Source organism: Apodemus sylvaticus, chromosome 5 (assembly GCF_947179515.1).
Source record: "Apodemus sylvaticus chromosome 5, mApoSyl1.1, whole genome shotgun sequence".
In the NCBI taxonomy this organism is placed as follows: Eukaryota; Metazoa; Chordata; class Mammalia; order Rodentia; family Muridae; genus Apodemus; species Apodemus sylvaticus.
Genome location: NC_067476.1, coordinates 50960846 through 50987102, shown reverse-complemented (window position 1 = coordinate 50987102; position 26257 = coordinate 50960846). Strand labels below are relative to the sequence as shown.

Sequence of the window (26257 nt, the reverse complement as noted above, 5' to 3'; positions counted from 1 at the left end):
GGCTGTTAAGGTTGCTGGTCTGGTAAATGCCCTTGCACCAAGCCTGATGGGCGGAGCTGTATCCCTGGGATCTAGTCTGCAGCCACATGTGCACCATACACATGCCCCAGCACTTAATGCAAGTTTCCCTCTGTAACCTACGCTTCTTTTGAACGTGCAGTCCCCCGCCCCATACACGCACACTGTGGGATTACAGGTCTACAACCAGCCTGTAATTCTGTAATAGACATAATATCCACTAGTTCTTAGAAACTCTTTGGAAAATTGTTTTAGATACTTCATTTGGAAGTGTTTTTAAAGTTGTATTTATTAATGTAACAGGTAAAATTTTCAAGTTTTCTATTTTTTTTTTAAAGTCACCTTTTATTTCAAAATACCAACTGTTTTAAGAAAGTAACACTTTATATTAAAATTTCACTTGCCTTATAACCTTATCTACAAATATTAATATTATTAATGATAAAATATATGCTTAAAATCTATCTCACACTTTGATTAGATAGGGCTTGGGTTTTACTTTGTTTTGTTTTTAGTTCATTTATTTAAAAGATTCTTAGTGTGTATACTAATATATTTTGATCACCATGCTAGATAATAAGAATAAAATAGAGTGTGTGTGTACACATACATACACTGTACATTTTTATGAAAAGATTAGCCTAACCAAACTCATTCTGATGAAGTTATATAGGAAAGGTATTTTTTAGTAAGGACAAGATACTATGAAATCCTAAGTAGCCACATATTTGCTCCTGTCTGGAGGTTTAGGGGACATTTCATTTAAAGACTGAATGAGGTGAGACCTGTAGGATGTTTTGTTTCACCAGAGTGGGACCCACGGGTTAGAGAGATGACTGCTGTTGAGACCACTTGGCTGCTCTTCCAGAAGACCTAAAGCCCAAGGTTTGGTTCCCAGCATGCAGGTGGTGGCTCACAACTTTGTTTCTCCAGTTCTAGGTGAAATGATAGCCTCAACTGGCCTCTAGAGGCACCAGACACACTTGTGATGCTGAATACATAGGTACACACAGGCAACACACTCAGTTGGTTGTGTTGGTACATATCTTTAATCCCAGCATTCAGAAGTAGAAGCAGATGGATCACTTTGAGTTCCAGGCCCGTCAAGGCTACACAGTGAGGTCCTGTCTAAAAGCAAATGAAACTGCTTTAATACACAAAGCAATTAAGTATATATTTAAAAATGTTAAAAAGAGTGGGACCCCCCCTCCAGAATAAAGATTTATAATATGTGATCTTTTCAATGTATTTTTAATTGTAGGAAATAATGGGAGATTAATGTGGCTTCGTTTGTTCCTTTTTACACAGGCAACAAGAATGGGTGAATCAACAAAGGGAAGATATTGAACGGCAAAGAAAACTTCTAGCCAAACGCAAACCTCCCACAGCTAATAATTCTCAGGCACCTGCTACCAATTCTGAACCAAAACAAAGAAAAAACAAGGCAGTCAATGGAGCAGAAAATGATCCCTTTGTTAGGCCAAATTTACCACAACTGTAAGCTTCTTTTAAAATTTTCACTTACATTATTAGCAGTGAGGAAGAATGCTAATAATAATGTTATTCATAATTAATGTTGCAAAAACAAAATAGTCATAGCCAGGAAAGATGTTAACTGAAAAGTTATCTCTGACAAATCTCCATGACTGAATTTTTAAGTGGAGAGTGGGATTTACCCCTCTGGTGTATCTGAGTCAGTTGACTATACCAATGTAGTGTTGAAATTAATGTGCCTTTTAAGTACTGTTGGTGATGTTTATTTTCTGAATGTATAAATGTAGTTCACAGGTAGTTTCAGACAATTGTTCCTTTTTTCTGTTTTGTTTTATAAATTTTCTATGTCAATTGCTCTTTATAATTCAAAGAACAAATATACTTAAATAATAGTTGTAACTGCCCGAAGTTACATCGAATGGGTTATCTGGAAGGGAAGCTAGGGATGTATGGGAAGGCGGCAAAAAGAGTTGAAGACCAAGACGACATTGCTGTTCAAGGTCTTGAAGTTTAATGAAAAACTCCAAATATATAGGCAGAGGAAAACCCTTCCCCAAAGGCTGCTGGAAGCTTCTCAGCAGAACCAGTTCAGTTGCTTCACAGGTGGCTAGTGTTTCTCAGGAAACTGCAGGTCCTTGAAGAACAATAGGCTTCACCTTGGTCTGAGCACTCCACCCTAGGTGGAGGGGATTATGGCTAACACAGGAGTTCCCACTTAAAGGCTGGGAGGGGAACTTCACATTGGTTGATGTCAAGTTCCTGCCAGGTGGCTTGGCACCTCAATAAGGCTCTCTACAAATAGTTACATGTTTATAGAAGATTTGGGAAGTTGTACAAAAATTTATGTGAGTAAAGATGTAGATACCCTTGGATGTTCTGTATAGACACATTGTGTCTCCAATTGAAAAAGGTGCTTTGACCCTCATTCTTGCCGTGTCGAGGACTTTTAAAGCAGTGAGCAGAAAGCCAGGCTCTCATTACATTACCAGCTCCATTGGTCCCTCTACACATACTGTCCAGGTCTCGTGTTTTATGCACTAGTTGCACCCCATTCTCCTGCATATTATTCATTCATTAATCTTGGATTTTTTTCTTTCTCTCCCCTTGGTTCTATTTTTATCGAGTCCTTTGTTGGGGTGATCTTTAATTTCTGGGTTCAAGCAGTCCTCCTGTCTCAGGCTTTCAAAAATCTGACATTACACGAACAGAACAACATGGCCTCTTCTTCAAAATCTATCTCAAAATTCCTTCTTCAAGTCATTCCTAATTTTGTTCTAATTCTAATTAGAACACCCAACTGCTGGTTTAAAAAGCACTAAGGTTCTGTATTTAGCAACACAGTAAATGTCTTAAAAGTGTTGGGCTTTAACTCTACCCCTAATGACTTTAGTCCTTTAACACTCTTTAAAATGACCTTTTAGCTCTTCTCTATAGACACCTGGGCCTTTAACTCCAACCCTGTAGACACCTAGACCTTTAACTCTGCCCCTATTGATTCCTGGTTCTTTAACTCTGTTTCTATAGATACCCAGACCTTTAATTCTGTAGCAATATTTTATAGTTCTTCACATAGAAGTCTTTAACCTCTTGATTTAAATTTATTCCTTGATTTTTCTCATTTGGCTTCTGTTGAATGCTGTGGAAATGAGAATTGTTTGCTAATCCTCTGTGGCTGTTTCTAGTGTGTGTAGAAACAATGATTTCTGTGTGATGTCTCATGCCTTAGAGCATTCCAGAATTTATTTAATAGGTTTTTATCCTTATGCTTTTCTTTAGGATTTTTTTTTAACATGTAGAGTTGTATTATCTGTGAAGATACTTTTATTCTTTCTGTACACTTAGGATACATTTTTCTGCTCCTATTTCCAGTGTAGTTCTGAGGAGAAGTAATGAAAACGGCACCCTGTCCTCTTCCTAATCATAGGGAGAAATTTTTCTTTCACGTTAAAAATGTTTTCCTTATAATACTTGTTTGAGGCTTCTGGTTAAATATTCAGTAGAAGTTTCCTGAACTATAATAATCTGATGAGTTATGCTTTGAGCCTCTCAACAGTCTAATATTGTAACTTATGTTCTCTAACTTTGAAGCTTTAGGTTTATTTTTGTCTTTAAATCACTGAATATCAAGTGTCTTTGAAACTAGCTTAAAAGCTAGTTTCTGTTATTTCTGCTATATAATTATAATATTCTCCAACTATTGTAAAGTGCTTTTTAATCCTAGCACCTAGGAGGCAGAGGCCAATGGTCTTTGAGACCAGCCTGGCTTATTAGGACTGTACTAGTGATACTTGAGCTAAAACAAAGTAAGGATTCCCACTCACCCACTGTGGAAGGCTATCATTGTTTACTTTCAAATTTACATTAACCTACTGATAGCTTTATTTAGGAGCCTTTCTAAATCTCCTAAATAGATAAACACATATCTGTAATAGGAGCTATCTATTATCTATTGTTAATACTTTAATAACAGGTATTATTTATATGGAGAGAAACAAGCTATGCATTTCTCTTTATGTGTGCGTAAAAGATTTTTATTTTAAGTAACATGACAAATTAATTTGCTTAAGAGGGTATATTTTTTAATCATCTTGAAGCACATCATAATAAACAATTGCTACTTAAAGCTGTTTTGTTAACATTGTCTGCTTAGTTCTGTTATTCTGAGTGAAGAGATCCTGTTCCTTTAGATTAACCAGACTTCTTGATCTAAATATATTTTTTTTCTTTTTAAGATACATTTTTATTTATGTGAATATGTGATTATATGGCACATGTATGCAGATACTGACAGAAGTCAAAATATTGGTGCTGGAGCTTCAGGTAGTGATGAGCGCCCATCATAGTGTTGGGAACCGAACTCAGGTCTTCTGGAAGAGATGGACAATAAAATCAGTCCCTTCAGACTGAAGGGACTCCAGCAATCTGTGTAACTAGGAGCTTTGCAAGTTTTCATATAGGTTCTTACTTCAAAAATCATGCTTTAATTTTCAAACCAGATTTTAGCTACTTTTAAATTAAGGTTTTAAAAATCAATGCATTCCTATATATAACGAACTAAAAAAAGATTTGCAATAGTTTGACAAAATTCTGAACCATTCTGTGATCTGCTGATGGGCCTAAAGGCATACATTTAAAGACTAGAAAACAACGTGAGTGGGAAAGCTTGTGCCTGTGGCACGTGTGTATCCTGAAGCCCTTCGCCGTGCTTTGCTTTGTTTACGGTAGCCTCGTTCTTCCTGCTTCTCTCCCCGTCCATATATGCAGGGCAGTAGTTTTGTGACAGGGTCTAGCTTTTAGCTCACACTGGTCTAAAACTCCTGGTCTTCTTGCTATGGCTGAGACCCTCATGAGTAATAAGATTGTGAAGGTTTTGCAGTTATAGGGAGTGTGCCCTCACACTACAAAAATCAACTCCAAATTTACTGTATCCAGCTTCAGTAGCTGACAACTGTTGCTATTCTCAGTATAACCCTGTAATTGTGTTACTTTGAGAATAGGGAAACGTAATGGTAAGGTTTTACTGTTTTGTTCTTAAGATGATTTTAGTGGAATATTACCTAGATTCCATGGTTTGTTTCTTTTGAATGTGGTTGTTTTGGAAGTAATGGACTTAAAGGAAAATAAAATTTATACTGAGTGTTGCTGAAGGAACTGAATGGCTGAAGGAACGCTTCCATGACGCCTCCTCAGAACCACATACATGGGCCTCACAAAGGACTTGGACGCAAGCTATCCTTTCAGAGTTAAGCTATGGCATGGAAACTAGGGCATGGAAGTTTTGTTCCATTGTTTTCTGTATCAAACACAGGATCTGTTTTTTTCTTCTTCTCCTTTCACATACCAACAGTGTTCTAAGGATCCAGTGCTGCTGTAGCTAGTGTCAAGATACCCTCTGTATCGTCTCCCCATGACTAATAATCAGAGCGAATTAAATAGTCATTGTCATGCCACCTTTTGTTTCTTCATAGCACATGCAATTTAAGTTTTTTCCCCTCATTTTTCTACCTCTGCATCCTTACCATCAATTGTAATATAAAATAGCGTAAGAAGGAACTGTCCTTCTTTCCATACATAAGCCCTTAAATTCTGAATTCTATAGCATCACTTGATACATGACTTCCATTGCATAGTAGTTACTTGATTACTCCAACCAGAAATGTTATATTATGTTGAAGAGTATCATAAAGGGGCTTTCCGATTTCTGTAGTTTAGGTTTCAGGTTACCAGTATTTTAACTTTTATATTTAGTTGTTGTTTTTTTTTTTTAATCATGTTTTGTTAGTTTTTAATTTTAAAATGTACTAAGCATTAATCTCAATGTAGAATTAAAATTTCACTTTTGACAGGCTGACTCTGGCAGAATATCATGAACAAGAGGAAATTTTTAAACTTAGACTAGGACATCTCAAAAAGGTATGTGCAGCCCATGCTGGGTTTCTAGTTTTTTATCAAGAATGTGAGGAACTGCATTCATTTCTTTGGCTTAATTCTTAATTTATTCAGTACTAATTGTTTAAATGTTTTTATTAAAATGCATACCCAGGGAAATTTTATAAGCTATAAACAGTTGGTCCAGTTGGAAGTGGCACAATTAAGAGAATAGTTGCTGTGAGTTAAGTTTGTTACTGTATTACTATACTTGTTTATAAACTTTGCAACTATAATCAGTCCTTTGTTTTTATAGGTCTAATTTTGATGCGACTCATTTTCAAATACTAGTAGAGATTTTTACCCCTTCAAAATGAAGTTTTGAACAGACCAAAAGATTTCTTCTATTCATCCTTTTATTCTACTTCCTGCTTATCATTTATTTGACTTGATAATAGGATAATGTATAGATACGACTGAACTAAGTGAAGACAGTGTCTATGGAGGCACCTCTGAGGAGTAGGGTAGGCTGGGACCAAGAGCACCTGTGCCAGATGCAGTTGCTGCTGAACTATGTAGTAAGCTCTGTTTGAGATGTTGCTTGGCTAGAGCATGGAGAAAACTCCAGTAACTATCACCATGCCACATTTGCCTATGCCACTTGGCCTAATAGGGTTTTACTGCTGTGAAAGAGACACCATGACCAAGGCAACTCTTATAAGGACAACATTTAATTGGGGCTGGCTTACAGGTTCAGAGGTTCTGTTTATTATCATCAAGGTGGGAGCATGGCAGCATCCATGCAGGCGTGGTTCAGGAGGAGCTGAGAGTTCGACATCTTCATCTAAAGGCCACTAGGAGAAGACTCACTCCCACATAGTTAGGAGGAGGGTCTCATTGCCAACCCACACAGTGACACACTTCCTCCAACAAGGCCGCACCTAATAGTTTCACTCCCTAGGTTAAGCATGTTCAAACCATCACACAGAAAGCATCAGAGTAAATTGCCGGAACAATAAATCACAAAATGAGTTATTTGGGCTCTCCTTTGTTTCCCCAACAACCCCTTCTGTTTTGGTGTGATTGTTCAGTTTTCCCAAGCTCTTCGAGATGTATAGACAATTGCAGTCCATTCTCCATAGCTGATAGAACTGTAGATAGAATTGTAGAAATAATACAACTATTAATGAGCTGTGAGGTAAGAGGGAGTCTTTCATACAGATGAATCACAGTATTTGTGTATCCATCTAAGCTATTTTGACAAAAAGATATGTTTGATGCCCCATATAAATCTTCACCAGGGGCAAGTAAAGGTGCTTGCTGCCATTTGGCAGCTCTGTCTATATAGTGGAAGAAGCAAGATTATTCTGGCCACTTATCCTTTAATGCCCACACTTGGTGCTGTGGCATCTGTGGTCTAGAAACATTTGAACACACAAGTGAAAAAGGAAATTCCTTGAGCATTTTAATGCTTTAGTTTGAACACAGAAAAATTTAGCATGTGTGTTCAGGTGAGACCTTGGTAATAAAGGGGTACTGTGTGTGTGCTTGCGTATACTGTGGGTGACGAAAAGTACTATTGAGGCTGTGTATTAATTGCACATGTGATAGCACATTTAAATCACTCTTTCTAATGACATTCTTATATCTACCTTATTTTGTTAAATAAGACTAAAATTTTATAATAGTTAAAGTCAGCATTACTATGTATTTTTTTTTTTAAAAATATACTTTGAAAGCATTCAGGTTTGCTTTTTGATGGTTGATGATAGAGTTTAATGTTTCCTTGGTACTTTGAAAATATTTGGTCTCTGTGAACAATATTTTCTCAAGTAAAGTCTCCATGTCTCATTACTACTATAATCATTTTCTCTTCATTTTTCCCAGTTTATATATCAAATTTTCTATGAGTCTTAAGTTTCTAACATCTACTCGACCAATTCCCAACCATAACTAACACTCTCTCTCTCTCTCTCTCTCTCTCTCTCTCTCTCTCTCTCTCTCCCTCTCTCCCTCTCTCCCTCTCTCTCTCTCTCTCTCCCCCTCTCTCTCTCTGCATAAAGTGTTGTGGGAGAACGTGTCAGTTCACAGTGCTAAACGTCTTAAGACATACAGCTCTCTCCTCAGGGAGGGTTTTGGGTGAGAAGAATGGCTGTGTTTATAAAGGAAGTTGCTAGAAGTGCATAGAGATAGTACAACTGAGCAAGTAATGTCACCTTAGAGAACACTAAATAGGAGCTGCCTGCTTACAACTGGGTATTTATGTTTTAGTTGTTCAATTAGAAACTAATAAGGAGTAACTTAATTTGTATTAAAAATAGGTTCCTAAAGTCCTAAAGCACAGCTAGAAAGTAGGTCATTCTCTCTTGTTGAGCGGTAGAGAGAGAGAGAGTATGAGAACATAAACAATCTTGATTCAAGAGAAAATTTTGTCTTACCAGCTGCTAAGCTCCAGGGTTTGGGAGCTGGCAGAGCATGCTGAACTGTGAGTATATAGTTTCTGCCATAGGCTGGGTCTGATCCCTGAATACTTGACGCTGTGGATCCTGCTGAGTAAGTAGTAGGTCAGATAAGGATGTAGATTAGAGCCGCACATTAGAGTAGAAGAGATCTTGCTCTGCTCTGTCCTCCCTCCCTCCTTCTCTTCCTTCCTTTCTTCCTCTGAAATAAATACTTAGCATAAAGTAGGATTATTATATTAGGTTCATTAGCCTTAAATTACAAGCATATTCCTTGTTAAGGAACTCAACATGAAAATTTAGGATAGAAGATTCATCTTCCACTTAAAATTGATGATTTGAGATGTGATGTAGTTCATATTCTATCCATATGTATTTCATATTCAATAATAATTGAAGAGGTAAACAATATAGAGAAGTATATACTATTAAATGAATCACAATATTCAGTTTATATCTATGCTACTCTAGTCTTAGGAAACAAAGGTTTAAAGTGATAAAATGAAGAAAGAATCTTCAAAGGGATGTGGCTTAAAGTAAATAAATTTGCCTCTACAAACTTTATTGTAAACTTTACTTAAGTGCTTAGTATCGTGTCTATCTTCTAGGATTAGGACGTCACTCGGTGGTATCTCTCGGTATGTCAAGAGCTCTTTCAGCCAGGCTTGGTGGCACCCTCCTTGAATCCCGGAACATAGGCAGCTGAATTCAGGGCATCACCAGATACCCTCTACACAGTGAGACCCCTGTCACCAAAAAACTGAAAATAACCCCTCCCTCCCAAAAAATCCCAAAGTACAGAGTACTGTCCTGTGTATATGAGGCCTGGGTTCCACCCTAGCACTGTTCTCTTATATTTATAAAGAAAAGAACTGAGTTGTCAGGCATTCATGCAGTCACTGTTCACACATTCATAAGTGACGTATTTCTTTATCCTGTCTGATGCGGGCGCCTACTTGACTTTATCACACTTTAAAGCTTTGTTTTCTAAGAGTACAAGTATGTAGATAAAAACTGAACATTATGATTCATTTAATAAGTAAGTATCTCTATATTGTTACGTCTTCAATTATCATTGAATATGGGTAGAGTATGAACTACACCATATCACAAATCATCAATTTAACGTGGCAGATGAGTCTTCGATTCTTACAGACTAGAGTAGACTGAGCCTTTGCCTCCCTCCACCACAGAGGACTGAGCCTTTGCCCCCTTCACCCTGGGAGTGCGTTGTCTCCACCACAGAGGACAGTTTAGTTGCTTTTCACACACACCTTCTCTGTCACATATTTCCTTCCTTGGAAATCATGCTCACGTGAGAATGTTTCTTTGTTATTATTTGACATGTGTTTTTTTCACTCAATTTACTTTTAAAGATCATTAGACGACCCCCCCCCCCCCGTTAAAGTACAAACACTCTCAAATAAGATTGGTTTTAATTAATCTGTTTGATTTTATGTATTCAAGTATTTTGCCTGTGGTTTTTATTCATACACCATGTGTGTACAGCCCTAGGAGGCTTAGACGAGGTGAACTAGGAATCTCCAGGAACTAGAATTACAGATGCTTGTGAGCTGAGACAGCCCAGGTTCTCTGGATGAGATGCCCGTGCCCCTCACCACGAAGCCAACTCTCCAGTCCAGCTTGACTTTTTTTTTTTAACATTGTGTGTGTGTGAAGCATGTGTGCACATATGTGATTATGCTTATGCCATAGCACATGTAAATTGGTTTTCTCCATCTTCCAGGTGGGTCCTAAAAGCAGACTGAGGCAGACTGGTGCTTACCCACTGAGCTATCTTTCCAGCCTCCAAGTAACTTTCAAAAAATATCTTAAGAATTACATAGAACAGAACTGTATATAAGACTCCATTACTCCGGAAATGATTTCAAGGGGAAATCTACTCATTTTTGCTACCAGTAGTTATGCAAACTCCCTCTAATTAGTGCTTACTTTACTTTAAAACCTTGTTGCAAAGAATAATTTTATGTTTTCAAAAAGGTAAAATAAAGGCTGGGGAGATAGTTGAGTTAGTGAAATGCTTAGTACATAAGCAGGAAGGCCTGAGTCTGGGTCCCCAGCACCCTAGTAAAACGTGGATTCAGTAGCATATCTGTAACCCCAGGGCTAGGAGGCGAAGACAGGTGGGTTCCCGAGCTGCCAGCATAGATAAATCGGTGAACTCTAGGTTCAGTGAGAGACTCTGTCTCAAAAACGTAGGTAGAGGTCTAGTGAAATCGCCCAGAAGGTAAAATTTTTCACTATGCAAGCCTGATGACCTAAGTTCAATCGCCAAGCCCACATAAAGGTAGAAGGAGAGATCTGACTCCACATAAATATCCCCTCCACTTAGCATTTCTCTCTCTCTCTCTCTCTCTCTCTCTCTCTCTCTCTCTCTCTCTCAGAAATACACACACACACTTAAAAATTAGGAAACAAAGGTAGCAAGTGATTGACGAGGATGCAGGTGTCAGCCTCTGACTTACATATGCACACACAGACATTTACCTGCAACCTGCATGCATGCACATACACACATGGCACCATTTTAAATATTTCTGTCCCATCTGAAATGTAGGGATTTAGGAGTATCATCAAACCATAAATTTGTCGATCCCTTTTTTCTACTAGGCTTTGGTAAATTTCTAATAATGAATAAACTTTTATCCTCTGATTTAACAAAGCTCTTGAAGGCTGTTTATAGGCTGTTTGTAGAAGGAGATAGTTATTCTGGAATTGAAAACAGCCATGTTTTCAGTGAAATCAACAATGAAACAATTCCCTAAAATGTGTCTCTAGTCATAGTATATAAAGCATGTATGTTTTAGTGATTCTGCTCTCCTAGACTGATAAAGGAATGTTTACTGTGTCTTGACACATTAAGTTTATAATGTGAACAGTGTGTGAACATAGTTGTTCTTTGTTCTTTAGTTTCTGTTGTTGGGTGTTTGAGATTGGTCCTGGCTGGCTTTGAACTCAGGGAGATTTATTTGCCTGTCTCTGCCTCCCAAGTTCTGGGACTACAGATGTACAGTAGCATACCTGCTGTTCTCTTGTTTTCAAATTTACATTTTAAATATGTGATTATTTTAGGAGAATGCTAGAAATTTTGATGTCTCAGATACTAAATCATAAAGTAGGCATGGGGAGTGAGTGTGTGTCTGTGTGTGTGTGTGCACGTGTGTAAGAGACGGAGACAGAGACAGATTTCTAAGACATGGCTTAAGTGCCAGAAGTTTTATTGGGGAGACATAACCAGTTTGTAATTGAAACAGGGATAGGCAAGACCCAGCAGACCCAGAGGTATCAGCCTGAAGCAATCAGCTAAACAATTGACAGTCATCTCAGTCTCTACTGAAGCAGAATCGCATCCAGCATGCCACCTGACACCATTTCTTTCTCTCTTTCTCCTCTGCTCCTTGCGATGTGGCATTCATCTCTCCTTGTGCCTCGTTCTGAAGAGATAACAGTGTAGCAACAACTCTGCCACTGACATCCTGTTCTCTGACCGATATTGGCACCTGCAAAGAGAAACAAGCAGTGACAGGCAGCAGCAGCGTCAGTACTAACCTCCATGGTGACCTCTTTACAGGCTGAGAACAAGCTCACAGCTCTTTTCTCACTCCTCACAGTGGAACATGCAGCCAGTTGAAACGGACAAGACTGGATTGCCTACAGCCTTTTGAACAGTGGAGAATGCAGGGCATTGGTTTTAGGTGAATTGACTTCACATATTCCTGACCAACTTTGGTATCTCTTTCAGCCTTTTTAGAATACTTAATATCATCCAACTTATCAAATCCTTAGTATGATCACAAAAATAAGTTGTGTATGTGACATTTCTTGTCATTTAGTTTTGAGTGAAAATAATGAGCAGTATAACATTAGATGGCTTACTCTTTAGGTCTATTTATTCACATCTGTGTTGTGGCCATAACTTAACATGGTGAAGGCAGGATTAGGGGTAGTTCTGGAATGCTGGAGGAAGTGCACTGTGCTTGACGAAGTCACAAAGCCCAGGAGGCTTGGCTTCTTGCTGCATATGGCCAGAAAGGTGCTAAGGCACCGGCGGGAATCCTCCAGTCGACATGGTGTCTGCTGTTGCTTCCTAGTCACAGATGAGTAGATTGTGAAGGACGGCTGCTGAGAGCATGGAACTAGCTATACATGGAAGGAAGCTCTCTGCTGTTTATAGGCACCTCCCCAGACACCTGGGACAGTCTGGCCCTTACAATCTGAGCCCTAACTTGGCAGTAGATGATAGCCACTTACCAAAATGAAAATTTGGAGGTTTCTTTCTTTAGTATTTAATGTCAATTTACTTGTTTAAACAGTAGGATTTAAACATTTTTGTAGGGTTGGGGATGTACTCACCTAGTGGAATGTTGGCCTGTATCTAGGGGTGGTACTCTGTGTGTGTGTGTGTGTGTGTGTGTGTGTGTGTGTGTGTGTGTGTGTGTGTGTAAAATCCAAGGAAGAGCAGGAATTCAATATCATCCTCAGCTACAGTCACACAGCCAAGGTTAAGCTATGTGACACTCTTAACTCAAAAAATAAGTTTTGGTTTTTGTGACTGTTTTAATATTGCAGGTCAGGGTTCCTTCACTTGGAGCATGCTGCGTTGTTTAGTCCAGAAATTACTGATTTAAAAGGAGACCAATTTCTTGGCCACTGGCTATTTCTATTCAAAACTATAAATTTATGCCGTTTAAATGCACACACATAATGAGAATGTTAAAGTGAATCCCTTCCCATTGTCAGGTAGAAACTTTAAACTTTTTATACTTATGTTCTCCATCAGTATCCTGAAAGGGTTCAAAGAAAGTAGAAACCAGGACATGTACTACTTACTGTACCTGGGCTAGCCAGTGTCAACACCCTGGGTGACATGTGAAGGGATTCTGCCCCTAGAATACAGCAGTTCAGCAGAATAAATACCAAATATTATATTTTTAATTTGCCAGTCATTGGAATTCTTATATTTATTTGCAGCTGTTTGACAGGGTTTTGCTTTGTTTACACAAAACTGAGAAACTTGTAGAGGAACAAACCTGTCTGGTTTAGCATCCATGTCCATTTAAAAGCTTCAGTGTATCTAGCTGTGCATTTGAAGAGAGAATGAAACGCACGGGCCACACCCATCACATACCTTCACACACTTCTCTCTTAGGAGGAAATGAGGGGAGAGGAGGACATCCGTCAGTAACTGTTAGCAACAAGCGCTAAGCTGCTTGAACTCACGTAGGAAAGAAAGAAATTGTTCCCCTCAGTCATAGCGGATGTCTGCATTGGGAATGAAACTAGAAAGATGATATGTATAGGTAGAAAAAAAAGTAGACATGATTCCCAGACCTCTATATCTCCTCCTTTCCCACCTATACAGTCACACTCAAGTATGACAGTCAAGATAAATTCAGACCTGCTCTGTATTGGTAATAACTGTTTGGCTATTGGCTCATATCTACATAATAAGGATAAAGTTGAAGAAAATTGATAGATCTCTCTCTGTCTCTCTCCCTCCCCTCTGTGTGTGTGTGTGTGTGTGTGTGTGTGTGTGTGTGTGTGTGTGTGTACGTGTGAGAGAGAGAAGACAGATGGACAGGAATTAGGGCAAGAAACTGGAGTTGACATAGAACTCATAAATTGGGGTATTAAGTTGTCAGAAGAGACTAACTATAAGTAAAGCACATTTTTGTGCTGAAATTATGTTAAGAGACAAGTTGTTCAGGTGAAGTGGCTATGGGACTTATTGTTCATGTTCATTTAAAAATATTGGAAAGTAATATTTTACAAGTCATTTAATCAGGCAGTATCAATCTGCTGTTTATATGACTTGATTTTTGTGATATATACCAGAATATAAAAATGTGTTTTAGATGGCAACATAATGTTAAGGTGCCTGTTGCTGTATTTTGGGCTTGAATAGAGAAGGGATATGTCCATTTATTTTGTGTTTGATCACCTAGCCCACCACTAATGTGTTCTTACTAGTGTTCATTCTACTCTGTAACTGCCTACAGAGACCAGTCCATTTCCAGAAATATCCTTGTTCCTTTAAGATTCTTTATGCTTTACATAACTAAGTAGCTAGTGGTTGAAACCAGAATTAGAACTTACTTATTTTTTAGATACGATCATATTGTACAGCTTTTGCTGGCCTGGAGCTTTCTCTGTAGTCCAGGCTGGCCCAGAACTCAGAAATCTGCCTGTTTCTTCTGCCTCTGGAGTGCTGGGACTAAAGGTGTGCACTACCATGCCTGGTGAAATTTAGTACATGGTTAAATTTTACTAATTTGACCTGTTTTTTCTGTCACGTTCTGTGAGTTTAGAGATATGGTTCTATTGTGATTAGTTGTGAACTCAGACCATTCTCACTTCTAAACTCACTGAAAAAAGATTAATGTCATTCTCAAGCAATAAGAATATAGCCTCTAGAACAGACCTTTGGAAATTATCTGACGCAAGGTAACTTAGTTGTTTAAACTCAAGCAGCTATAATTCAACTGGGCCACAACCTTTCTTATGAGGAGACACTGTTGGACAGTATTGCCTCTAGCATTTGCTTAGACAGTGCTTTCTCAATCTGGGTTACAACCCCGCATATCAGATATTTACATTTTGATTTGTAACAGTAACAAAATTACAGTTTTGAAGTAACAGTGAAATAACTTTATGCTTAGAGGTTACCACAACATGACAGGCACAGCATTAGGAAGGATGAGAACTACTGCTTTAAAAGAATGTGTATGCTTGCTTGGGCTGCAGTAGTAAAGTACCAGACTGGTCACTTGAGCAACAAAAAGTTTATTTACTTAGTTTCAGAGTCTAGATGAGGTTTTAGCAGAGATTGGTTTTAGTGAAGACTCTTCTTCATAGCTTGTACCTAGTCTGGGGACATGTATTTAGCCAGGCAGGAATCTCATCTAATTAGCACACTTATCTTGTCATGAAGCCTCACCTTCATAACTTTCAACAAACCCTCCCTGACTGTGTTCCAAAGACCCAGAATTAAGGCTTCTGTGTATGAACTTAAGGGAAAACATAAATATTTCCTGTTTAACATTATACGTTTTTCTCTGTGAAATTTGGGAAAAATTAATTCAAGTTGCAGAATTGTATTCTCCTAGAATATGTCCTAGTGTTTTAAGGTTTAAGAATTATTAGGTTAGCAGGCGGGAGTTGTAACTATAGTTCACACTTCCTGTAGGAACTGTAAGACATTTGTTATCTCTATTGTATAAATACCTGAAGACTATAAAAAGTATTATTCTATTCAGCAGTTTAGTTGAATCTCGTAATTCTATAGTTGAGACTCAATCCTGGGGCTGGAGAGATGGCATAGTGGTTAAGAGCACTGACTGCTCTTCCAGAAGATATGGGTTCAATTCCCAGCACCCTCCTGGTACTCACAACCATCTGCCACTTGAATGCCAAGGGCCCGCTCGCGGCCTTCTTCTAGCCCCCTCAGGCACCAGGCATGCATGTGGGTACAGATAATCATGGAGACGTGGCATCTGTATACATAAAATGAAATTTAAAATTAAATTAAAAAATACGTAAAAGACTACATTTCTGTAAATACACTGTTGAAATTGCATCCCCATGTGGTAATTCCAAGTAAAATTGCAACAGGTAGGCATTCCAGTTGCTCTTCTGGTAGGCTTGGTGCATTTTATCAGACCCTTTGAACTTTTACTAGCTTACCAAATGCCAGTCATGTGAAGAGAACAGTCAACCTCTTCTGGATTGTGGAGCTAAAATGTAAGCTTTATCATACTTTTTACCTATCTAAATGGCTAGTTTTTTCTGCGTTATTAAAGGCACTCAGGCTAGCTGTACACAGAGTGTATTATTCCAAAGCTTGAAAATTTATTTCCTGTTTGTACAGTGAGTCTTTGATGTTGAATGGTATTGCTCTTAGCACTTGGTATTTGTGGGTTTGAGGTCAGTCTGAAATACATAAAAGCCTGCCAAAAGTTCCTGACTGAAGCTATAGCAAGTTATGAGATATCACATAAGAAAACTTAAAGGCGAGGCATGCAGCTCAGTGTTAAATGCCTGCCTGTCACGAAAATGGCCCTGTGCTTCCTCTAGTACCTACAAAAAATAATGAGAGAAAAATCTTTGAAGAACTCTAGATATCTCATTATTTAAATTTATCTTGATAGTTTAAATTTGTCATCTAATATTCTTCATCATCTATCTCTGTAAAAAGTAGTGGTTGAATTATATTGAAGAATAACAATTGTTCCCCGTGTAGTCAGGTTTCTATCCTGTTAATCCAGCATTTTAGAGGCCTAAGAAAGGATGCTAATTCAGACTACAGAGCCTAGTGAGTGTTGCTTAAAACACACACACACACACACACACACACACACACGATGATGATGATAAAGCTGTAACTTTCAGGATCACATGAAGTTTAAACATTAAGAACCTTTTTTTTTAATTATATGGCATTTGGTGGCAGGGGGTGGGTTGGCTGGTGTAAGTCAGAAGACACCATGTGACCGTCTCCAGGATGGCAAGGCCCGAGGATGAAGGCCCTGAATTTCGTTTTTTGATCTTTGAAGATTTAGTTTTGTTCACAAGAATTTGAACAAATTATAATTAGATTAAGGGTACCCTCTATCTCTGATTTTCTGTCTGTCTGTCTCCCTCGTCTTCTCCTTGTCTCTCCCTATAAGGATCTGACTGTGCTCAGATTTGTAATCTTCATTGCCATGGTCTCCCATGTGCTAGAATTACAGGTGTGCACCCTGACTTCCTATTCAAGGACACTGTTAATGCCAAGTAAAGGAGCTAATGAAATAAGAGGATGTTTAAGTATAATATTGAGAAATAACATCTAGTCTATATTTTCTACAGTAGATTAATAATTATAATACATACATAGTAAGCCATCATAATCTGTGTTTATTTACTTAACAAATACTTTTATTCAAAATATTTTTAAAATTGGACATCTGTAGAAAACTCCCAAATTTGGCATGTTTGTATCTATCTGAAAATAATTCTTAAATTAACACTGACAAAGGCATGTGTATGTGAGGAGGGAGAGAGTATGTTTGCTTGATATGCTTTGGTATCTTTGATTTTCTTTTAAAAAAAATGTGTTTCAAGATATAAAATGCATGCATCAATATATACTGACTACTTCTGAAGTACATCTTAGACTTGGCTTCATCTGCTCTGCTAACTGAAGATCTGCCGTTGCTGTTCATAAGTTTGCTTGAATGTGTCTTTAAGGTTGTAGGGTTTATCTAAAGTTTATTTATATTCTAGATTTTATTAGATTGTAGCTACTACTTTTTTCCCCAAAACCTCCATTTGTTTTGTGCTAGTAAATTTGTTCCTCTTAAAATTGGGGAACCCATTTTGAAGTCTTATAGTTAAATTAAGGGTGCCTTCTATCTCTGATTTTCTGTCTATCTGTCTGTCTGTCTCCCTCACCTTCTCAAGTGATTGCCTTGAAGTCAATCACTCACTGTAGACATTTTCAAAATATGTTCCTCGGAGTACAGAAAAATGTGGGCATCCATGTACAGTTCTTAGGTAGGGATGGGAGCCGCAATAGGCCTTTGCTCATGTCTATCTCTGAGAGAACACTCTGGTCTTCTAACTAATTCAGTGGTACTTTGTAATATGCTATAGTTCTTGTCACTGTGAAATGGATGCATGGATAAAATATCCTTTTATATCAAAAATAAACAGAACTTATAGTTTCTTTCTCTTCATTTTCAGGAAGAGGCTGAAATCCAGGCAGAACTGGAACGTTTGGAAAGGGTCAGGAATCTTCACATCCGAGAGCTGAAGAGAATAAACAATGAGGATAATTCACAGTAAGTCACACATGACGCAAGGCCTAAGGGAGAACAGAGACTTTTCCTCCTCAGCATCTCTGTATACACAGCAAACTTCCCTGGTGTTCCGGCTTGGATGCCTGTGTGATCCCCATTTTCCCACCCCACCCCGCTTGCACCTCCCTCTCCCATCTCTTATTTCACCACCTGAAATACTCTATTCTGCATATCTGAAGTGGCTTTCTCTTTATTTCATACCAAATGTTATTTTGTCTCCTCCCCTTAACCTGTAAGCTTTTTGAGCAAAATCATTTTGATCTTGTATCAAAATATATACCAGTAAAATTGTACTAATGTAGTGTGCTTACATGCCTGGTATTTTAAAGTCATTGCTAGCAGTAAATTTTGGAAACTTTTTCTACAAAATCCTTCCATGTATTACTGTTAGACTTGTATAGACAGTCTGCCCAGTCTGACCCTTTCTGTGTAGCTGCAGAGCCCTTGTCTGTAACAGAGACATAGTAACAGATTTTGTTTCATAGGATTGGGTGAAAAACTAATGAATTTATGTAAATACTTAATGTGTAGCTGGTATGACACACATCACTTAGTCATAAGAGTGTGTGTTACTTAATGTATCACAGATAAAAGCAACATTAACAACGGCAGTATTACTTAGAGTGAGTTTTATAAGTTTTTTTTTAATTTTTATTTTCAAAATTGATGAATACAAGTCCAAAGACACTAAGATATAACCATGAACAAAGACCAGTTGATAAACTCTTTTTCAGATATAAGTCAGTACTATAAAGGCTTGATCACTTGTAACTCATTATAAAAATATTTTCTTGAATGAAATAGTTTATGAGGATAAGGGTTTCCTATCAAGCATAATTGGTGGGTTTTGGATACTGTTAGAGGCTAGGTATTATAGTTCCAGCTGGTAAGTGCTACAGCATTATAGCTGATATATTATGTAGAAGGACTGAGAGAATACAAGTAGCTACTGGCTGGTATTTGAGATTAACAGCAGAGAAACTGAAACAGGCATAGCTAAGAGTAGTCAAGAGTGGGCATTAATGTACTCAGAACTCCTTGTGTTCTTTTAATGTGCCTCAGTAGTTTTTCCCCCTCTTTTAAGGTTTAAAGATCATCCAACGTTAAATGAAAGATATTTATTACTTCATCTGCTTGGAAGAGGTGGCTTTAGTGAAGTCTATAAGGTGTGTTTTTGTTCTTTATGCTGGCGGGTGGGGTATGGTTAAGAAATACTTGGCTTTTCTTTTCTGGTTTTAGATGGACATTTATCCTCAGTCTCATTACAAAGAAAGCTTATTGAGAGTTTTGTTTTCATAACTCTAGGGTCTAAGCTCTGTTACTGACCTGTGCAGTTTTCTCAGCCATTGAACGTAAGACTGAGGCTCCAAGACAGTACTGACACTGCACTAAGTCTTGCTCCTCTCCACTGCTCAGCTCCTCTGCTTGCTGGTCATTGAGTCACTTTACTCTTAGGTCTAGTTTGCCTCTCTTGCTGTAATCAACACCTTGACCAAAACAAGTAGGAGAGGAAACAGTTACTTCATCTTAAGAGTTTACAGTCCTACACTAAGGGAAACCAGAGCAGGAGCACCAGGCAGATGCTGGAAGCCAGAGCTGTGGAGGGACACTGCTTCCTGGCTCTGTCCCTCTGCTGTGTGTGTGTGTTTACATAGTCAAGCATCACATGCTCATGGGTGCCACTGATTACTGGCCAGTCTGATCAAGTCAGTCTCCTGATGCAGAGCCCCTCAGAAAACTTTGAGCTATGTTGAATTGACAGCTAGACTAAGTGATTTTGTTTTGTTTTGTTTTGTTTTATGCTTAAACTAATAAAGCTCTGGAGACCTTCTTTTAACAAATGTTTAAGTTAAGTGCTTCTTAAAGGAACATCTATACATATAAGTCACCATGAAACTTAACCATTTCCTTTAAAAAATCATTTGATGTTTAAATCATGTATTGGGGGAGGGGGGATGTCACAGTAAAGGCATGTACTACTCTCTCAAAGGACCTGAGTTCAGTTTCAAACACCTATGTTGGAAGGCTCATATCTGCCCCACCAACTCCAGCTCAGGGTGATTTGATGCATCTGGCCTGTGCAGGCATCTGTGCTTTTAATATTTATATCCTCATAGTTCAGGTCACAGGGAGGTCACCTAAAATAAAATCCATGGTGTAAAACACTTATAAATGATGTGAAACTTAGTACTGATTGTATTCTTTTTCTTTATAAAGTGGGCTGGTAATTGGAGTAGTTTTTTTTGAGGGGAGAGGCAGTTGATAAAATTGAGTATAGATCATATACCAAATTAAGAAATATTGATATGCTTAGGTATGGTGATATGATTTTTTTAATGCCTTATGTCTTAGAGATAAATAGTGAAGAATTAATCAACTTAATTTTTAAACATTATAGGGGTGATAAGTCAGGTGGCTGGAGGTAGTATTTAATGGTAGAGCATTCCCTTAACCTGCACAACACCCTGGGTTTAGATTCACATACTGTCTTACCCTAAAGGGATGGTGACATGGTAGAAGGAATAGATTTAATTTCTTAACTGGATAGTGGGTGCATAAACACTCATTATACTACTTCTCAAGTATAGATAAAATAATTTCTTAATAAAAGAAGTTTTTCAGTAGTAGAAAAATTATTAAGAACCTATTAATTGAAGGTGGAGAGAGCTCAGTAGTTGAGTGGTGATTGTTTTTTCAGAGAAAGATGTGGAATTCCCAACACCCACATGGGCAGCTCACAACCATCTTAGCTTTTGTTTCAGAGGACCCAATGCCCTCTTCTGGCCTCTGCATGCACTACATGCTCAAGTGTACAGATAACAGGCAAAACACCCGTACACATAAAATAAAAGTAACTTTAAAATTAAAAGAACCTATTAATTTTCAAAATAGTAAAAAGCAGGGAGTTGCTAAGAAAAGATAGATTAAAAATTCTTTGTTTTCTGACACCCAGAGAAGCGGCATAGCTGCTTGTGCTGCTGGCTGCTCCACAGAGCTGCACCTGTAAAGGAGCAGGTCCGTATTTAAAGCAGTGCTAGCTTCACTGCCTCATTGTGATTCAAAATATTAGCATCTAACAAAACTGAATGTGGAAGTTTACATTGAATCTTTAGTTCTCATTGCCATGACATTTCTGTGTAAAGATGATCACTGGTTATTTCAAAAATTGTCACCAATTTAAAGTCTGTGTAGATGAGGTGTTTGAATGGTATGTGGTGTGATTGTTGTCTGCCTTGAATTGTAGGCATTTGACTTGTATGAGCAAAGATACGCTGCTGTGAAGATCCACCAGCTTAATAAAAGCTGGAGAGACGAGAAGAAAGAAAACTACCACAAGCATGCTTGCAGAGAGTATCGGATACACAAAGAACTGGATCACCCCAGGATAGTTAAGCTCTACGACTACTTCTCCTTGGATACAGATACGTAAGTAGACAAAATATGATCATTAAGTGCACTGGTTTTGATTCCGATCCTATGATGATCCACCATAGGATATCCTCATCTCTCTGTCAGCACTGGATCTCTGTTAGTTACGGGATAATGATTTTCCCCTTTCCCGGTGTCCTTTATTTATGTGCAGGCTTTCTTATGATTGTTCGCTTCTGTTGTAGGTTTTGTACAGTGCTAGAGTACTGTGAAGGCAATGACTTGGACTTCTACCTGAAGCAGCACAAGTTGATGTCTGAGAAAGAAGCTCGGTCTATTGTGATGCAAATTGTGAATGCCTTACGATATCTCAATGAAATCAAACCTCCTATTATACATTATGACCTTAAGCCAGGTATTTCAGGAACTGTGTCTTACAGGGTTGTTTTTTTTTTGGGGGGGGGGGGAGTAGAATGTGGGAGGTGGGGATTATGCTTGCATTTTTACTTGTATTTTATAACAGGGTTTTACTATGTAGCCAAAGCAGAAGAACTCAAGAGACACCTTCCTCTGCTTTCTGAGTGTTGAAATTAAGGGCATATATCACGATAATCAGTGCCCAAATATATATTTATTTGCCAAACATTACTCTTAATTGTAAAAATTACACTTTCATGCGCGCGCGTGTGTGTGTGTGTGTGTGTGTGTGTGTGTGTACATGCACAGGACTAAAAATATTATACTTTGTTTTGTAGGAAATATCCTTCTGGTAGATGGAACAGCGTGTGGAGAAATCAAAATCACTGATTTTGGTCTGTCCAAAATTATGGATGACGATAGCTATGGTGTTGATGGGATGGATCTGACTTCCCAAGGGGCAGGCACTTACTGGTAAGTGTATTAGTAAACTACTTAGATTAGTCCTCCATGTTTTATGAATGTTTAGGTTTTTTTTTCAAATATTCTTTGAGAATGTGTTGAAGGCACTGATGCTAAGCCTTGAAATTGAAAGGCTGAGTCTTGTGGCTAGTGTTCTCTCCTACATTCTTAGCAGCAAAGATGGAACATTGCAATAAGATGGCTTGGCATCTGCATATGACTTTAATATGCAGGAACTTTATAGTGTGGATCAGAATTCATGAGTTGTCTTCTGGGGTGTTGAGTGATGTTTATGATCTGAATAAGTACTTTTGCTGATATAATATCCTGACTATTTCAATTAAGAACCCCTATGAACCTCAGGTCTTCTCTATATAGAGGTTTTGTGATTTTATTTTTATACATATATGATACAGAGTTTGTTAATTGTGGGTTGTAGGTAAACTCAGCATATTTGTAGTCTTTCGACCTGACTCAAAAAATGTCTTTATGTAGCTATAAGCCTAGATAGAACTGATTCTTAAATGTAAAAGTTATTCTGAATGTACCTAGGTGTCCTTAGGGTTACTATTGCTGTGATGAAACATTACAGCGAAAACTCATGAGGGAAGGGTTTCTTTGACCTACACTTCCACAGCACTGTTCAGCATGAAAAGAAGTCAGAGTAGGATCCCAAACTATGTGACTTAAGCTTTCATAAAGTGATCATGAAACTCACCAGCAGGGGCTCATTTACAAAATGCATGACAGTGAATTTTCAAACTTAATCAAGTTTGCCAGAGCGGAGAACATAGAGTAACATTTTCAAAACTAACCTAGTTCTCAAAATAAATGAGATTAGCAAGAAGGAGACTTTGCAGGATAGAGCTGCCTACAACTTCATTGAACAGGATTGCAAATTCCAACACTGACTGTTGAGGCCAGGGCAGCCCACATGGCGTGTGCGTGGGCCCGTGCTGACCGTTACACTGAGCTGTGTTAACTTTGCCTGAAGAGGCATTAGCCATATTTGTGGATTATTTGTAAGCCACATGAAAGTCGTATCAACTGCCTGTTGCGCCCCCTGAGTAGTTACTGCTTTCACAATGAAGAAATTTGTCTCTAAAGTGTGTAATCTCCTAAAAGTTAGTAGTCTCAATCCAAAGTCTTGTGGACTTCTTAAGAGAAGGCTGTTCTTTACAACAAAAATCCTAAAGGCCTGTAGAAATGAGAAGCATTCCTTCTCTGTAGAGACTCACTGTTGGTTCCTCTGTCAGTATGTCTTCACTATTGGTGAACAGCAGGAAGAAATGTCCTCTTATGGTGGACCTGAATCAAGAAGTCTCATTTTAAGGGCTCTGCAGGACAGCAGTCATGATGTTCTTATGTAGAGACATAGGACTTATTTCCAGGCCAGATGTGGTAGTACACATTGTTAATCCCAGCCGTCGAAGGTAGAGGCAGAAGATCTCTGTAGTTGATGGCCAGCCTGGTCTACAAAGTGAGTTCTTGGCCAGCCAAGGCTACATAGTGACACCGATCTCAAAAACAATAGAATATATTTCCTATAGAAACTGGTCCAAAAAAAAATTAGTTCAGTGTTGTAGTGGTAAATTGTCAAACCACACTGAGCTCCCAGTGGGTGCGTGTGCAGTTCTACACCCACCCAAGAGCTCTCTGGACTTGTGAATGAAAAGACATACACATACAGCCTTAATATCTAATAAGCCTTAATGTGCTCAGTGGCTGGGCATTTCCAATCCTCCTGTAGCTAGTGCACACTCCCCTCTGGTATTCCGGAGTTAGCACATTCTGTGTCTTATCTTTGCTGCCTGCTTCCTTCTGGGCAGCCCTCCCTTGGGGCTGCTTTCCCTTTGTACCTATATTTCTGCCGTCTCACCCTCCTGCTCCTTCACATCCTATACCCCGCCCATGCCACAGAACTCTTGCCTACCAGAGTGCAGAGCAACGAGTACGCCTGCAGGAGCTCAGTGTGGCTTAACTACACAGTGTCATGAGTTACTGGCTGAGTGTTTGGGACTAGGTTGGTTCTTTCAGAGTGCACATCTATAAAATACTTGTCATCTACAGAGACTTAAAATTGATGTCAAGATCACTTAGGAAAAGTCAGTTTCGTTTCTTCTCTCTTACTGATGTCCACGCAGTCAGATCTGTCCCCTGCAGGCTTGCTCTTACGGTTGCTAGCTTGCCTGCGCACTCCTTGATGTGGAGAGATGCTCTGAGCCGTTCTTTCAGCCACACACAGAGACAGCCTTCAGGATAGTATAGAGCTGAATATTGTTCTGTGAGCCACAGTTAACAACATTACCTGTGATTACTATTCTTAATTTGTCAAAGTTTTGAGTGGTGAGATGCTTGCAACTCTGATGGATTGTTTTACTTATAACTTAAGATAGCAAACTTATTTTTACATTTGACATAACAAAATATGAATTTATGAATATCAATTTTAAATTTTAAAAGTTAGTGTTTGAATGCTTGGTATATTTCACACATTGACTGGTAGTGCTTGAAACTGCACAATAAACCGAAGCTCCTGGCACTTCTCACAGTCTAGTGCAAGGAGCACGGATGCTTTTGTAGGTGCACCATACCACCTTCCCCTGGCATGGGGAAGGAAGCCATGTTCTGCCTGGCGGGCAACAGAAAGCTCATGCCCAGAGGTGAGTGAGTGACTTGACTAGCAGTTTGGGTTAAGAGGGAATAAAGGTCCTTGCAGATTTTGGCATTTATATTGTGGATTAGGATAGGTTATGTTACAGTGAGAAATAAGAGATCCTGTTTCAGTGGAGTAGCTAGCCAAAAGCTTTGGGTAGCTTAAAAGAGAGACTTCTGTGGTCTGGTATGTATTTTAGGAGAATTACCTGCAATTTAACCAGTGGTTGAGGTGGGTTGGAGAGTGTTTCCTCTTTTATTAGAAGCTTATTATCAAAATCTCCAATGATAATGTTTTCTTTATTATAAATGTTTTCTTACAAAGTTGTATTTGGTTCAAATGAATTAAAACTGTGATTCATGGTTTTTATTGATGAAAACAGTTTATGTGTAAGTAAATAAAATAAGTACTCTAAGATTTAGAAGGTTTTAAACTAAGCATTGTGTCCTTTCTCTTCCCTCTCATTGCTTACAGGTATTTACCTCCTGAGTGCTTTGTAGTAGGAAAAGAGCCACCGAAGATCTCCAACAAGGTCGACGTGTGGTCAGTTGGGGTCATCTTCTTCCAGTGCCTCTATGGTAGAAAAGTAAGTTGTTAGACCAACTTCAGTTGTGCAGAGATAAGTTAAGGGAATTGTTATTTTTAAAATGTGCAGATTTTCATTAACTTAGAATCAGTACAGATCCTTCCAAGGAAAGGCACAACATTTCTTGCTTATTTCCTTGGGTCCGAGTTAGTCAGCAGTCGATGTGGCTGTCTCCTTTCTTATTTACCCTTTCTTTCCCAACACTGTCTGTTGGCAGCTCTGGAGCTGAGCCCTTTGCAGTGTCCATCACCACTTGCTTCTCTCAGCCCCTCTTGTCCCCTGCAGACCCCTGGCCTGGGCACCATTTCCTCTGGAATCTCCTCGGAGAATACCATCAAACTTAAATTTTCCCAAACCTCTGTTAATATTAGAATCAGAAATGCAAGTTGTCCTGGATAATGTCTAGTTTGCCTCCTGCCCAGTCTCCATCACTATGAGAAGAGAGGTAGAGAAAGCTGTCCAGATATGCAGCAGCTCTCTGTGGCTGAGAATAACATCATGACCAAAGGCACCGTGGGCAGGGAAGAATTCCCAGCTTGGTTTACAAATTACAGTCCACCATCGAAGG

At 38.6% G+C, this 26257-nt stretch overlaps 1 protein-coding gene across 3 annotated transcripts in view; it reads left to right on the top strand.

The window, feature by feature from the left end:
- Tlk1 (tousled like kinase 1) overlaps positions 1–26257 on the top strand; it is a 118113-nt gene that overhangs the window by 87028 nt on the left and 4828 nt on the right. For all 3 annotated transcript variants that reach the window (XM_052182665.1, XM_052182666.1, XM_052182667.1), the window contains 8 exons: positions 1327–1515; positions 5859–5925; positions 18084–18181; positions 19284–19365; positions 21444–21625; positions 21814–21983; positions 22324–22459; positions 25578–25689. In XM_052182665.1, the coding sequence (XP_052038625.1) occupies positions 1327–1515; positions 5859–5925; positions 18084–18181; positions 19284–19365; positions 21444–21625; positions 21814–21983; positions 22324–22459; positions 25578–25689 (1036 nt within the window). The remainder of the gene's footprint in view (positions 1–1326; positions 1516–5858; positions 5926–18083; positions 18182–19283; positions 19366–21443; positions 21626–21813; positions 21984–22323; positions 22460–25577; positions 25690–26257) is intronic.